Raw genomic sequence first — 16612 nt, 5'->3', positions numbered from 1 at the left:
TCACGCAGCCTTAGCGCGCACACACACAAGTTGTTCAGGGTGAGAACTCTTATTTGTTTTGACTCATACTAAACACTTCCTATACTAAATAATGAACAAACTGGAGTCTCTGGCACTAACAAATACTTATTTAAGGGAACAAGGGTTAGCAAGGAGCAGCCAAATGACTAAACAAAAAACTGACATCTAGGTTCCAAATTAAATTTCTATTTTAAATTACATTAATTGTACAGAGGCAGCTAGGAATCTCCCTACCCCCTTTCGTCTATTCCATTCCTAACGAACGGAAGTAAAAACAGCACCTCTGTCCCACAGAGTTTGGTCCAATAGGAAGTTTAGCTAATTTAAAATCCACAAGAGCCTGCATGAAAAGCTGCCCTTCTCTCACTCTCATTGAAGAAAACCACTCCTGCCCAGGATCCATAGTGCTGCTTTCTGGTTGTTCCAAAAAGAAGATACCATACATTTCTTATTTATAACTCGTTTGCTTAATTGCTGAGTCAGCACATTGAACATCCATTGAAAATAACAATAAGGCTGACCAATTTTAACAGTTCCTCTGCACAGTTCTCACCCCTGCTGTGAAATCATATATACATTAACCTTCTCTCCTGGTCTCCAGCAAAGCACACATATTTCTCAAGTGGACAGAGTGCAATGTTGACTTTCAAGCAGGTCAGTTTGCATTCCACTTTTCTCAAAGTCATAAACACAAGGCACAAGACAGGCCAAACAATGAGACTGACACACTGAGGGAGTAATTTGAATATTACAATGCCCTATTATTTTTCCTAGGAAAGTAAAAATCCATAAAAACCAAAACATGAGGCATACAATAGGATTATTTTCTATATACCTCTGATCCACACTATAAATAATAATTAAATCCTCCTGATAATCTATAGGGATTTTGTTGTTGTTTGTTTTTTAATCAGATTTTTGGTGGTAGCTTTCATTTTCTTAAAACATTACTAGACATGGGCCCAAATATGGGATATGTTGAGTGTCTCATTGAAGGTGCTGAGCATTCCCAATCCTTAATGTATGAAACAGGAACTGTAACATTCACCACGTTAGAGTATTAGGCCAATAAGCAGGAACTACATGGCTTATTTCACATGAACAGATTTGTCATCAGTAAGTAACTGGCTTATCAACTGCATTGTTTATAAAAGTATTTCTGCTTTTGGGAGTTTAATATAGCTCTGAACCTCTTGCCTCCCTCCTTCCCCCCCCCACCTAGTATCATACATATCTTTTTAAATTATACAAAGATGACAAAACCTGATAAATGTTTTGTTTTTAATTAGCCACCGTTTTAACTAAAATGTTGCGCTTACTTAGAGCTTGGCTTGTGAAAGATGCCAGATTAACAGCCCTGAAGACCAAAATCATTGTTATTAAATATTATTTGTATTACAATAGTATGTAGAGGCCTCAGTCAAAACTGGGGCTCCATTGTGGTACACATTCTACATACACAGAGTAAGAGACAGTCCCCGGCCTGAGGGGCTTACAATTTAAATAGACCAGACAGACAAAAGGTTGCAGGAAGGAAGTATTATTACCCACAATTAACAGAGGACAGAGAAAATTGTTTTCCATAGAATAAGCTACTGGATCCATGCCCAAACCTTGGGGATCCCATGACAGTAACCGGATAGCTGGGCATGTTGAACTTCCATGGAAAGTAACAATAAGGCTGACTAGTTTTAACAGTTCACTGTACAATTCTCACCTCTGCTACGTAATAAATATAAACAAGCTCTTGGTCTCCAGCAAAGCACACAAATATTCTTTGAGGGGATATTGACTTTCAAGCAGAGAATTTCCATTTGCCTTCCAGTTTTTTTGTTTGAGCTTCTGCACTTAACTATGGAAGGGTCACAAACAAGATACATAGTAGCCATTTTGTCAAAGGCAGCCTAAAACAAATAATTATGTCATCCAAAAAAAAAAAAATCCTTAACAATTTGCTGGAACACAACCAGTGATTTAGGGTGGACCATAAAAACAAGGCCTCCACTTCTAAAATAGAGGTGGCCATATAACGTATGCACTGATAATATTTTAATTATACTTCCTGTGTACTAAAGATCATTCTATTTGGGCTCATGAAATACATACTATACTGTTCCAACATTCCATGCATATGTGCTGTTGCGTATATTACAGGTTATTCATTAAATGACTCAGTGAAGGTGTAAAATAACCTCTCAGCACTGGTGATTACTGTGTTTCTCTTTAGCATCAGTGGGATGCCCACTATGAAATCCCAAATAGCAGCAGCAAGGACATTAAAACAGTGGAAAACCAATACTATGCCACCAAAGGCTGCTCCATAGGAAAATACACCCTGCAGGGAAGCTAGAATAGAGAAAGTTAGACCATCCTTCATAGAGACTCCAAACGCTTCAGAGGATGGGCAAAAATGGCTCTTGATGACAAGCATTACAGAACTCATATTGTCCTTCTTGATTTTGACTACAAATTCATAGACCCCCAAGGCTAGAAGAAACCACTAAGATCATGTATAACCTCTTGTATTCAAAGGCCATAAAGTTTTTCCCAGAAACTGAATTAAAGCATACCTTTTAGAAAGATATCTAATTTTGTCTCAAAGACTCCAAGTGATGATGAGTCCACCAGTGTTCACTCTAATTCTTCCCACCCATGTGCGGAATTAATTTTGTTATGTGCACCAATATGGAGGTGATGTGTGACTGAAGCCCCAGGGCTGAGAGGTTCAGCATGTTGGAGAGGGCTCAGGTGCAAGGGAGTGAGGGCTCTGGGGTGGGGTCAGGGATGAGGGTTTTGGGGTGCAGTGGGGCTCCCCAGGGCTATGGTGGGGAGAGAGGACTCCCGCCAGTTCACTCTCCCCACAGAAGCACCTGGGGTGGGGGGGGGGGAAGAGGCGCCTCTCCCCCCGGCCGTGGCAGGGCTGGGCTGGGGCCAGGGGAAGGGCGCCTGTTCTCCCACCGTGGCAGATTTGGGGCTGGGGAAGGTTGGGGAGGGGCGCCTGTGGTCCGGCAGGTCCAGTCCAGGCTGGGTCAGGGCCGGGGGAGGGGTGCCTGTCCCCCAGCCCTGGCAGGTTTTCCACCTCATAGTTGATGCTGAAAACAAGACTGCAGTACTCTGAAGAGAGATACTGAGTCTAAAGATAATGATGCTGCATCTGACACAACCAGGTTGAGGGAATGGCAGCCACAACACAAGAAGAAAGCTCCCTCCAGCAAAGGAAAAATTCACAAGCAGAACAAAAGATAATCTAACACGCCTTGCCTGGCTTTTACTTACAATTTTTGTAATATGAGAGACTTTTAGGATGGTTTATAGGAGAAGGAGTTTTCTGACCTGATGCTTATCTGCTTCCCAAGAGCACACACACAACAAAGCCTTCCCCCCAAGATTCGAAAGTATCTTCTTTCTCCATTGGTCCTTTTGGTCAGGTGCCAACCAGGTTATTTGAGCTTTTTAACCCCTTACAGGTAAGGAGAAATTCTAGGCTACTCTTAGCTGTATGGTTATGACATTTGCCATAAAGGTCAATCAATTCATTTTGAATTGTTTTGCTACAGTGATAGTCCATAGCTTCTTTATGAACCACTCAATGTAGGTGCTCACACATGACATCGTCATATTTCCCAAGGAGCTCCACCAAACTGAGGAAATTATCGTTATGTTCAGGCAACAATTTATCCAATGAGCCCAAGAAAGCCCAATTATTCTTTGCAAGGAACAGGGTAATTGAGAACAGATGCTCAAGCACATTCCTCCAATGCTGGGTTTCTACATTAATAATGTTTTGTTTTTTCTGAGTCTATGCATTTAGTCAGCTGGAGTCTGGACTCGACCTCCATCCATTTGGAGTTGACTGTAAAATGGCCGTTTCATGTTGCTTTAGAGCATTAGCTAAGTTATGCCAGTAATTGTACATGGAAAGCGCAAGCAACGATTTGGCATACTTGTCAAATATTTTGCAACAAAAACAGAGCACTTTGTTGATTTTGAGTAAACTAGCCAATGCTGATTCAGTTTCTCACCATTCTTGAGCACTCTTTTGCAGTATGACTTTGAGAAGTGTCACTTCTGTTCATTTACCGGAAATGTTATATCCTCAGTTTTGCCCAGACAGTTCAAAATTGTACAATTGATATCAGCAGAGTTTAGGATTGCCAGCCATAAAGCAGGATCTGACATATCGATTTGTGGTGTGCAATTTTTCTCATTGCTGGTTCCGTCATTATGCGAGGCTGAATCTTCTTTATTGTTTCTCTCCTTTTCATGTGAGCCACATTCTTGTTTATCATCACTCTCCTTTATGCCACCAGGAAAACTGGACTATTCTCCATCACTTTCCTCACATTTCCATTCCTTATCTTCAGGTAAATCTGCTAATTCCTTAGTAATAGAACTTCCACCATTTACACTTCACTCCTCAATTTCTTCTGCACAGGGATGATCACTACTGCCTAAAACCTGGTCTATGTTGTTCTGTTTCAGATATTTCTCCATCAAATTTGCCCCTGGCTGCAAACTAGATTGCAACTGAGCTTCTCGCTTCCTATACTGAGCTCCTGAAGGTTTCTTCAGGGGCATCTTTTATTTTCTATGGGGGAAAACAGATAGTATTATGGAGAGCAAAAGTCTATGTTCTGCAGTCTGAGAAAGTCATCAATCATAATGTGTTAAGCATGGCAAAAGAAGTAACAGTATTTCTTTTATATTGTTGTATAGACAGGGGTTTGATAGATATCTCTGGCATCTCATTATGTATAAGAACGGCCATACTGGGTCAGACCAAAGGTCCATCAGGCCCAGTATTCTGTCCTCTGACAGTGGCCAATGGCAGGTGCCCCAAAGGGAATGAACAGACAGGTTATCATCAAGTGATCCATGCCCTGTCACTCAATCCCAGCGTCTGGCAAACAGAGGCTAGGGATACTATTTCTGCCCATCCTGGCTAATAGCCATTGATGGAGCTATCTTCCATGAATCTATCTAGCTCCCTTTTGAACCCTATTATAGTATTGGCTTCACAACACCCTCTGGCAAGGAGTTCCAGAGGTTGACAGTGCTTGCATGAAAACATACTTTCTTGTGTTTGTTTTAAACCTGCCACCTATTAATTTCATTTGTTGGCCCCTTGTTCTTGTAGTATGAGAAGGAGTAAATAACAACACTTCCTTATTTACTTTTTCTATACCACTCATGATTTTATAGACCTCTGTCATATCCCCCTCTTAGTCGCCTCTTTGCCAAGTTGAAAAGTCCCAGTCTTATTAATCTCTCCTCATACGGAAGCCATTCTATACCCCTAATAATTTTTGTTGCCCTTTTCTGAACCTTTTCCAATTCCAATATATCTTTTTTGAGATGGGGAGACCACATCTTGATGATTCCCAACATTCTGTTCACTTTATTGACAGCCGCTGCACATTGAGTGGATGATTTCAGAGAACTATTCACAATGACTCCAAGATCTCTTTCTTGAGTGGTAACAGCTAATTTAGACCCCATCATTGTATATGTATAGTTAGGATTATGTTTTCCAATATGTCCTCTATTATTCATTACTTACAATCTTCAAGTCTTAAAACATAAGTCCACTTTCATAATTACACAATAAAATAAGGTTCACAGTATCACAGCTGGGCTCTCACTTCACTTCATTCTTATATCTCACTGACTGACTGGTGATGCCCCGCCCCTTATTTACCCACGAGGGCATGACTGACAACATTCTAGGAGGTTCAAGAAAATGTAGTTCTCAGAAAGTCTGGAAGGTTCCACGAGATTCTACAAAGGTCCAGAACACTCTAGGAGCTTAGTGAAAAATGAATCTACATACAGAATACCTAAAACATTTTACTTCAAACATTCTATTTTCCCTTTTGTCGCTAACAACAAAAACAGCACCCTGAGCCCAGCGCTCTCCAAGTCCAGGAGCCCAGGCAGTTGCCCGGGTCACTTGCCCCTAAATCCAACCTTTGAGAAGGGTAGAGGGAGACTGGTTCTGGAGTCTGGCAGGAAGGAAGGAAATGTGAGTGTGGGAGTGACTAAAGGCTATGTGTGTGAGGGTGGCACTTGGTTGTGTGAATTGTAATTAAATGCTACGATACAGTCTTTAATTACAATTCACCAGGGGGCCAAATTAAGGTTGCCCAAGCAACCTTAAATCTGGTAATTCTTACCTTCTGCGTGCTTGACTTTAGCAACATCAATAATGTTCTTTTAATGTAGTTTCCTCTGTGTAACATTAGTATAACTTGTGTGCTTTCTCCTTTATCAAGTAATATGTGCAGATGAAGGGAGTTGGACTCTAATCCAAGTCACCAATTCAGAGCAAAGTATTTTCATCTTACTTACCAAATGGGCCCTTTGGAACAGTGCATAAAAAAGAACCAACAAATTATTACTTTAAAATCAGAAATTTCACACACACACACACACACACACACACACACACTTGCCAAAACCATAGATTGCAAGAAAAACTGTAAGAACATTCAATATATTCTTGTACAGAGCCATAGTTCTCAAACATGAAACAGAAAAGGAGCCTGCTTATTCAGGTAGCAGTCTATCTTGGCTGAAGAACATTTGGATTAAAAGAGAATGTTAACTGTTGCTCGGTAAGAACAGAATAAGCATAAAATGTTCCTGGGCTCTGATGTTATGCCTACTGACAAACTGTTTTCCGCTTGTTTTTTTCCTTGTAAAAGACAACTTATCTCAAATGTAAAACATGCAAGACATATGCTCCAGCCTCATGACAGCTAAAGTTCTGAACAGTCAGGCGCATTAGGTAGAGCTGGTAACACAGCCCATATAAGGTTACAAGACTCTTTCCGTTATTAGACTTATCCTCTTAAGTTTCTTATAATTTTGCCAAAATGTAACCATTTAGTCTGAAAATTTCCATGCCAGATGTCTGCATCAGGTTGATATTTCAGAATAACGGTATAACCATTTTCAAGAATGTTAGGGGAAAATATGCTGGTTTGCCCATGTTAAAAAAATTATTGCTGTTGTTTCTTTAACAATTTCTAGAGCCCCCAGGCTTTGCAAACAGGGACTTGCAATTGGAATGGGGTGAAAGGATTTTATCATCCTTGTGAACATTTGTTCAAATTTACTTAAATTATGAGCATGAGTATAGACAACTGAGGGCTTCAGGAGAGCATTAGGCCCCCAAAAACTTAGGGATTATATTAATAAATAAAGGAAATAATGAGTTTGGAACAGAAGTTTGTTTATCTCACTTTTATTAAAGTGGACAAATTTAATCATGGTACAAAACTACTCAATGAAGTGATATTCAACAGCTATTATGTTATTATTTTATTTACTTCAGCCCTCCACATAAAAAAAAGTTGTCTACACACCTGATGAGCCACTGAAAAAAAAATCACAGCTGACACATGCTCAGTAAAGGCACTTCGTAGAGTTTGGCAGCTAATTTCCCTGGAGATTCCATCAGCACTAAGCTTGCTCTAGCCAGAGTTATAGGGACTGAGCAGGACTTTCTTTACAATTGCTCTTCCTGGCTGCCAGGTGCTGCTGTGGCACTAGGCACAGGGATTAAGATCAGGGAGGTTCTCTGGTGTTTTCATTGTCCTCCCTGCTTGCACCAAGGAGTGCAGAGGGAGAGGGGGTGTAAGAACCCAAGAATAGGAGCAGTGGGGAGGGAGATAGGAGCAGAGAAGGGGAGAGGAAGATAAGAGACAGATAGGAGCAGAAGGGAAGGGAGGGTATTGGCTGGACAGTGCTCACGGAATGGGTAGATATTCAATATTTATTTTTAACTTTAGCATTCAATGTGTGGCTCTAATACAGACTTATTAATTTCTTTGTGGGCTTTTTTTATGGTGCTTTCACCACAGTGTCTTAGTTCTTTACAGACATTAATTAATTAATCTTCACCACACCCTGGTGAGTTGAGGTGATATTACTATCCCCATTTTACAGATGGGGAACCAAAGCACAGAGTTTAAAGCCAAAATTGTTAAGTGTCCACTAATTTTGGGTGGCCAATCTGAGAATCCAAGGACCAGATTTTACAGAGTACTTAGTATTTTATAGAACTTTATATGCTGAGAACTGAGCTCCCATTAACCTGAGTTATATTCGCGAGTGCTTAGTATTTGGCAAATCAGACCATGTGTGCCTCAGTTTGAGTGCCAAGAAAATGAGGAACACACAGGGGCCACCAATAAAAACTATGGTTTATATGATTTGTCCAGCATCATACAGGAACTCTTGTGGCAGAGACCAGGGTAGAGTCCAATTCTCCAGTATTGCAGTCAATTACAAGACCATCATTTCTCTGCCTGCAGTTCTTTGCCTCATTCATCACACACCTTCCAGCTTCTCCAACAAATGAAGCAGAGGTCCAATAGACAACAGCCTCTTTCAATACACAACCATGATTCATTCCTGGAGCACAGTCCCATCCCCTGCACTGAATGAAGCATGGATCCAGTGGAAAAAAATATGCTCTATGAACAGCACTGAGGACTTGTTCCAGCTTGCCACTTACCTTCGTATCTTTCTACGGAGACATATGTTTAAAAAGCATTCATGCTTCATTCACAAAGTGACAATGTCACACTATACTTGAGAAAAAAAACCTTAAGTACAGTATTTGATTCTTGAGGTATAACTTGACATTTCATCAGAATTTGTTTTTCTTTACTTTATAGAGCAATACTAGTAGTATATTTTTATTCCTAAAGCACTTTGCTTATTTATGGCATGATTCAGGATAGTTTATTATGTATTTTTTATTCCCAAGTATAATTTTGCAAAGTGAATGTAACTAGTAACACCTTTAGACATTTAAGCCTGATCTTGCAAACAAAGCACATGCATAACTTTGTGCATGTGAGTAGTTCCATTGACTGCAACTGGATGACTCACAATGTAAAGTTGCACACACAGTTAAGTGTTTGCAGAATTGGGGTCATATTTTGCTATAGTTAGCTTAATGCAGTTAAGAGCATTACAGTTTAGTAAAATTGTTCTTAGTAAAATTGCCAAAGTCTCATATTATTAAAAATTCTTGTTTAAGATAAGGGTAAAAGTCAGCTAGTAACAAGCCTCAATTAATCTATCAACAAAATGCTATATAATATACAGACCTTGAAGTATGGTTCCCACAGTTCTCCTCATACAGAAGTTAAAGCAAAGAATAGAAAAAAAGAAGTCAAAGAAATTAGATATGGAGAAGAACTATTATATCTCCATATAATATATTGCTGAGTTGTTGTTCCTGTCTGGGGTAAAGTATATTCCATAATCTAAAAGTTTCCTGATATTTGACCTAAGTTTTCCTTTACTAAATTTCATGCCACTATATACCTTAATTAACTGCTTTTCTCTCTGTCAAGCCACTGTGGGATGACCTCTTCATAGCTATGGACAGATGCCACTCTGCCTGCAAGAATTCACCACCTAGATGAAGACCAGCTGGATCAAGCTTAATTTAGATAAAAATGGAAGTAGTTGACCAGAAGGGCAAACAATCAGAGGAGCTGCTCAATATCTGCCCTGAAATTGTCATGACACTGTTAAGTCTCTGATTATTATTATAAGTTATCATTGTTCCTTGAAACTAGGGATGTAACAGTAGTAACAACTCAACAACTCCAATTTGGCAGATGATTACATCCATTCCATTTGGTCAAGACCCTTGCTGCTATAAATCTGGGCATTTGCTGGCTCATAACTGTACTATTATAACTCTTCAGATGAAATTTAATGTTGATAAATGCAAAGTAATGCACATTGGAAAGCATAATCCCAACTATACAGATAAAATGATGGGGACTAAATTAGTTGTTACCATTCAAGAAAGAGATCTTGGAGTCATTGTGGATAGTTCTCTGAAAACATCCACTCAATGTGCAGCGGCAGTCAAAAAAGTGACCAGAATGCTGGGAATAATTAAGAAAGGGATAGATAATAAGACAGAAAATATCATGTTGCCTCTATATAAATCCCTGGTACGCCCACATCTTGAATACTGTGTGCAGATGTGGTCGCCCCATCTCAAAAAAAGATATATTGGAACTGCAAAAGGTTCAGAAAAGAACAACAAAAATTATTAGGGGTATGGAATGGCTTCTGCATGAGGAGAGATTAATAAAACTGGGATTTTTCAGCTTGGAAAAGAGACGGCTAAGGGGAGATATGATTAAGGTCTATAAAATCATGACTGGTGTAGAGAAAGTAGATAAGGAAGTGTTGTTTACTACTTCTCATAACACAAGAACTAGGGGGCACCAAATGCTATTAATAGGCAGCAGGTTTAAAACAAACTAAAGGAAGTATTTTTTCACACAACACACAGTCAACCTATGGAACTCCTTGCCAGAGGATGTTGTGAAGGCCAAGACTATAACAGAGTTTAAAAAAGAACTAGATAAATTCATGGAGGATAGGTCCATCAACGGCTATTAGCCAGGATGGACAAGCATGGTGTCCCTAGCCTCTGTTTGCCAGAAGCTGGGAATGAGTGACAGGGGATGGATCACTTGATGATTACCTGTTCTGTTCATTCCCTCTGGGGCACCTGGCACTGGCCACTGTCAGCAGACAGGATACTGGGCTTATAGATTCATAGATATTAAGGTCAGAAGGGACCATTATGATCATCTAGTCTGACCTCCTGCACAATGCAGGCCACAGAATCTCACCCACCCACTCCTGCGATAAACCTCTCACCTATCTCTGAGCTATTGAAGTCCTCAAATCATGGTTTAAAGATTTCAAGGAGCAGAGAATCCTCCAGCAAGTGACCCGTGCCCCATGCTACAGAGGAAGGCGAAAAACCTCCAGGGCCTCTTCCAATCTGCCCTGGAGGAAAATTCCTTCCCTACCCTAAATATGGTGATCAGCTTAACCCTGAGCATATGGGCAAGATTCACCAGCCAGATACCCAGGAAAGAATTCTCTGTAGTAACTCAGATCTCACCCCATCTAACATCCCATTGATGGACCTTTGGTCTGACCCAGTAGGGCCATTCTTATGTTCTTATCTACTGCTGACAATCAGGACCAGACAAAAAAACTTCAGAAAGTACAGTGTCTGTAGGCCCATTTATTAGTGTTGTCAAACAATCACAACACCAAGGCTACAGGATTTCCATTGGCTCCCTGTCTACTTTTGAGTCCATATTAAGGTCCTGGTCCTGATTTTTAAAGTCTTCAGCGTGTTGGGATCAGTCTTCCCTGGAAACCACTCCTTCAGTTGAGACCCAGAGGGACTGCTAAACAGAGTGGGAAATACGTAGCATTATTTGAGAGGTGGAGAGCAGATGTTCTCAGTAAAGGGGCCCTCTCTGTGGAACTCCCTACACAGTGAGAGCTGATTTAGCCCACGCCCAACCATCTTCAGATTTGATTGCAAAACTCACCTTTTTGCGCTGTCACTTCTTCAGTAACAGAAACTAAAGAACATCAGAGAAGAGAAAAAGAGGGTTCAGGCAGCCAAACTCAAAGAGAGAAATGGAGGGTACCTTAGGAATTCAGTGTTATGCTACTATAAATTTCTATATTCCAGCACCTGGATGCTAAAAAGATGGATGCCTTGCAGCTACCCACGCAAAACTTTTTTTATTATCATAGCCTTCAGATATGCAAATGCAAACTTTTGCAGACAATTCTATCTGCCTCCCCATATCATCGTTCAGCAAGGATAAACACAAAATACATAAATGTTAATTATTCCAAATAAAGTTTCTTTTAAATTGCGGAAGCTTGAAGCATGACAGAAGTAATGTACATTGAGCATGTATTTTTGAATTAGCATCTGCCTCATGAAAAGTGAATCATTAGACCAATTATTATACTAGCCTGTATTATCAGTCTAGATTGATTAGTTGTGTTTTCCAATTATAGTTAATATAGATTAAGGAAAATTCATTTTTGTCATTATTTCTAGATATAACTGTCTGTCACAGTATAGATATTTCTGTTATCCTCTGAACCAACCAGTTTCAGAGATGGAATTCTATAATCACCTCTCTAAAAATATGCCCATTTTTGCCATCCAATGTTCAAGAGTTGGCAACCCTATCATCCTTCCTTGGGTACGTATCCTTCACACTTATGGTAATCCCAACTAGTATATCTTAATATAGCCTGGTTTGCTAACATTTCCATTCTTCTTCATACACATAAGAATTATTGTTCTCTAGCATTTTTTCCATTCCAGTTTCTTCTGAACTGGTACTATCTGACCCAGCTGTGTTACATATCCACTTCTGTAGCTGTCGTCTCCTTACCAGAGATAACAAGAGTGACTGTTGTGAAGATAGTCCAGGGAAGAATTGATCAGGCTTTTCTAAGTTAATCTTAAAAGTCCAATAGTAAAGGAAGTACGAGGCCAAGACAATGCTGAGGCACAATATTCTGCAGTAGCAGCCTCAATTTTAAAGAAATCCAGATTTTTAAAAATCTTTTAGTCCAGTCTGGCAGCTGCTACACAGGATAGACAATCTCTTAGTAAGAAAAAATGACAGCTAACCAAAAATAATCAAAAAACAAAACTATTTTTCCATATCCTGACTGTGCGCAACTATAACATGCCCCACAACTGCCACTCAACTACTTATTTTTTAAAACTAGATTTAAATGCAAACTTCCCATGCTCATTTTGAATAGGTACCTTTGAACATCAAGCCTTCACATTTTTAATTAATTGAGTGAACATCTGTCCCATAACAAAATGTGACTGTTTGTTAAGCACTTCAAATTTTAAAAATGAGCTCTATTTAACATATGCATTAATTTAGGTTATAAAGTCTTCTTTTGGCCTACTGTGGATACACTTTTCATGGCTAGCCAATGAATTTAATAAGAATCAGGTGCTGGCACAAAATATATTGAAAAGCAATGTTACAACTGAAACAGATTGTACAATACAATACTCCTTTGAGAAAACATAATTTTGAGTGGCATAGCCTAAAATTTACAACAATTTCCTTGCTCCATTTCCACCCCCCCACACACACCCTTTTTTTTTTTGGTGATGATACAAAACTACAGGTTAACAGGACAAATATTTAGATTCTTCTAAGAAGGCCAGTTTTATTCAGGAAGTGATGCAGACATAAACATGTACATTTCTATTAAAAGATGTTTTCAAATACCCTTCCTAGTAGCTTTGCTATAACTAGTGGCTTAATCTGTCCCACAATGCAGTCAATAGAAAAATGACTTGCCCTAGGAACAGAAAACAAAAAGCTGTGCTTTTGTGTGATGTTTATAAACCTGTCATTTTCAAGGTCTAGTAATTAGTGGGGTTTGTTCATACTTTGTCATTACCAAGTATCATACACATTATGCAGGCAAAACTCCCACTGACATTGTCAGGTGTATGAAATTGGGACCTGTTACAATGTTTCTACTTTTTAATCTCATCTATTTATTTTCTTTGGGCTTTGTATTAGTACCCATGAACCTATTACCTGAACACCTCCCATAGCAAGGGACCTTCAGTACTTCACTGAGTCTTTGACTCTTCTTACCAAGGTTATAAAAAGCTGTATTTGGGATTCTGCCTTTTGGGGGCAGGAAGGAAGTAGATTATGTGTTGTTGTAAGTGTCCTCATCAATGAACTTCAAGTTGAATTTGGCTGTCAAACTGTATTATAAAACACATCATTTTCTATTTCAATCATTCTACAAGGGGCTTTTTACTATTTGTACAAAAATATATGAAAAATATTTAAAGTTGTTCCATATACACATTCAAATGCAAACAGCAGTAGTCAATATTTTTAATGGGTACACTTGACTACCCTTAATTTTGTAAAAATATTATATACACCCAAAGACATTCCTCCCATATATGAACATTTCTCAGATGTTAAATATAGATAATTGAGAAATGTATATTTTACTTTGGACCCTTTTGAATCCACATAACACTACTGATTCCCAACTGCCTAGACTTTGCTGTTCATATGAGCTCCAGGTCTGAAATGTATTGTCTGGAACACTCACCCAAATTTGCTGTAACCAACCATGAATTCATTAAATATATAAAGGGCCTGTTTTTCAATTACCCTACAGCTCCAGCAGCATAAAGGGCTGCAAGTGATGCCAAGGAAGATCTCCATTATAAAAGAGGTGTGCCAGGAAACCAAGGGAGAGCATGGTTGGAATATACTGCACTCTGACTAGGAGGGCAGCCCTCTGAGAGCTTTTGGAGCCCTGAGGTTTGCTCCAACTTATACTGGGGGCTGAAAATATGGGGAAATGCCATGGAAAAAAGTTTTAAAGCCCCTTTTTCTTCCTTCCCCATTTCTGTGCTGAGCCCAGGAGTGGAGAAAGAACATGGACCAAGTCAACGACAATTAGGGCAGCTCCTGAAAATACATCATGTGCATTTTATGAACTCCTTTTTACCCAGGAAGTTTCTTTCTGCCTCAGGCATAGGGTGACTGCTACTTCTGCGCATTAATACATTTATTGATTTACACACAAAACATGTTGACACTATCAGTCCTTGCTTCTATTCAAAGGATTATTGAAAGTAAGCAACTATCTTTCAGCTAAACATTCTCTTCTAGAAACAAAAAGCTTAAAATTGTATGTGACTTGATGAATTGCGTTCTGGGTTTCAACAACATGAATCAGCTCCAAGGAAAGCCAGCTGTATTTGTAAATGTGAATACTGTGCAACAAAATGCTCTACCCTCACCTGTAAACAGCCTTTTGAGACTACAACACCCACTTAAGTAATTCCTCAATGATTTGGCTGAAATGTGTCTAGTCCATTTACTGTGGGAAGTACATCGATTCCCAGGTCAAAGTAAGCACATGAACATCTCAGACATGTGCGTTTCAGGTACACATACACACACTCCAATCAGGCAGTTCAGTATCACGAGGGGGACCAAAACTGGACTGAACTTTCACAACGGTAGAGTTTTGCTTGACCAAACTAGCAGTGGTTCCTACCTGGTCCTGGCTGAGAATGGTAGATGGGTCCTGTTTTCACTCATCTCTAATTCCCTCAAAGGTTCAAGGATATGAAGCCTGTATGTGGCGAATCACTTCCACCCGCGGGACTGGACGGCTAGGGAGGTAAGGGGAGGCTCCAACGCCAGCCTCTCTCCCCGTGCCAGTCTCTGGGCTGGAGGGAGCACCGTACCTGATTTGGGGTCGCTGGTGGACAGGGGACTGGCTGCGCTCTGGGGAAGGGGGCGGCTGCCCAGGGAGGAGCCCGGCAGGTTTCGGAGAGAGGGGAGCCGCCGCCGGGAATGGGCGGCAGGTGAGGGAGGCAGAGCGGGACGCGAGGTGAGCGGGGTTATTACCTGGTTGTGGAGGTCCCGGGATCCGGGGTGGCGCAGAGGGCTGAAGGGGGAGACGAGGACATGCCGCCCCCTTCTCCCAGGTGCTGCTTCTTCTTCGGGCGCCAGTGGCTGAACGCCGAGCACTTCTTGGGTTCCCGCGCCGGGGGGCTGCAGCTGCTGCTGCTCCCGACCTGCCGCCGGTCCCGCCTCGTGGACGGCGCCTCCGCGCCCGTCTCCGGCTCCGGCTCCGAGTCCTCAGACTCGCTGCAGTGGAAGAGCTTCCCGAACCGCTTGCGCCCCCCCTTCTCCATGCCGAGCGCTGCCGGAGCCGGAGCGGCGGGTGGGCCAGCAGAGAACTCGCCAGCGAATGAGGGGGCTGTAGCCAGAGCCCGGTGCCTTAACGTAGACAGCGGGAGCCGCAGCACCTCCTGGGGACCAGCTGTGGGCTGCCCCAGGACCTCCTACCTTCACCTAGCAGCAGCTGATGCTGCAAACCCCTCCCTCTTCTCCCAGTCACTGGGGTTCCCAACTTTCCCGCGGAGCGAGCTGCAACGATTTCCTGAGTTGTTTTTTTTTTTTTTTTAATTGTTTGTTCCCTCTTCCCTCATCTCAAACCATCACCGCCAACCCCTCCCCACCGAGAAAGCAGCACAGTAGCAGGGCCACCGTCTATTGCACAGGAAGGGAGAGGTTTGCATTACCCATGTCCAGGGTGCAAATTATACATTATCATGTTGTTTTCTGCTGAGCCCGTTTGCCCAGGCCCTGTGTCACTCGCTTATGCAATGCTTACTCAGTCAACTTGCTCCTCCATTGCAGACACGAGGTGCATTTCTTCCACCCAAGAAAAAGAGATTTGGCTCTACAGTAGGAGGGAAGTATTGAAGATAGCAAATAAGACTTCCACATCATGTGTCACCTTTGAGATTCATTTATGATCTAATACATTAGACAATGCTTCAGCCTGATGGGAACTATAACTGTCCAATAGCATAGCTATTTTTTAACATTGGCCAAAATTTTTGAAGTCACCAGGCCTAAATATAACTGTCTGCACCTAAATGTTAAGTGGCTTGATTTTCAAATTCTGATTTGCAGATACTCAACACTTTTGAAAATGAAACTACTTATATTCTGGTTCCTAAATATGGAGTTAAGGCCCTAATTTTAGTTGGAAAATTTTGGTCATTTTCTTTTAGAAAGAATTTTATTAATATCATTAGATACCATGCTGACTAGGGAAAGCACAAATATTAGTTATTTATTAACATTAAAATTATGTTCAGGTCACATATTGACAGTCT

At 40.8% G+C, this 16612-nt stretch overlaps 1 protein-coding gene across 1 annotated transcript in view; it reads right to left on the bottom strand.

Annotated features, from left to right (window-relative positions):
• CRYBG1 (crystallin beta-gamma domain containing 1) overlaps positions 1-15619 on the bottom strand; it is a 145698-nt gene extending 130079 nt beyond the window's left edge. Inside the window, exon 1 of the mRNA XM_074948185.1 lies at positions 15330-15619. Within this exon, the coding sequence (XP_074804286.1) occupies positions 15330-15619 (290 nt within the window). The remainder of the gene's footprint in view (positions 1-15329) is intronic.
• Between the last annotated feature and the right edge of the window lie 993 nt (positions 15620-16612).

The sequence above is a fragment of the Natator depressus genome, chromosome 3, assembly GCF_965152275.1.
Source record: "Natator depressus isolate rNatDep1 chromosome 3, rNatDep2.hap1, whole genome shotgun sequence".
Taxonomy (NCBI): domain Eukaryota; kingdom Metazoa; phylum Chordata; order Testudines; family Cheloniidae; genus Natator; species Natator depressus.
This window is presented reverse-complemented; position numbering and strand designations above follow the sequence as displayed.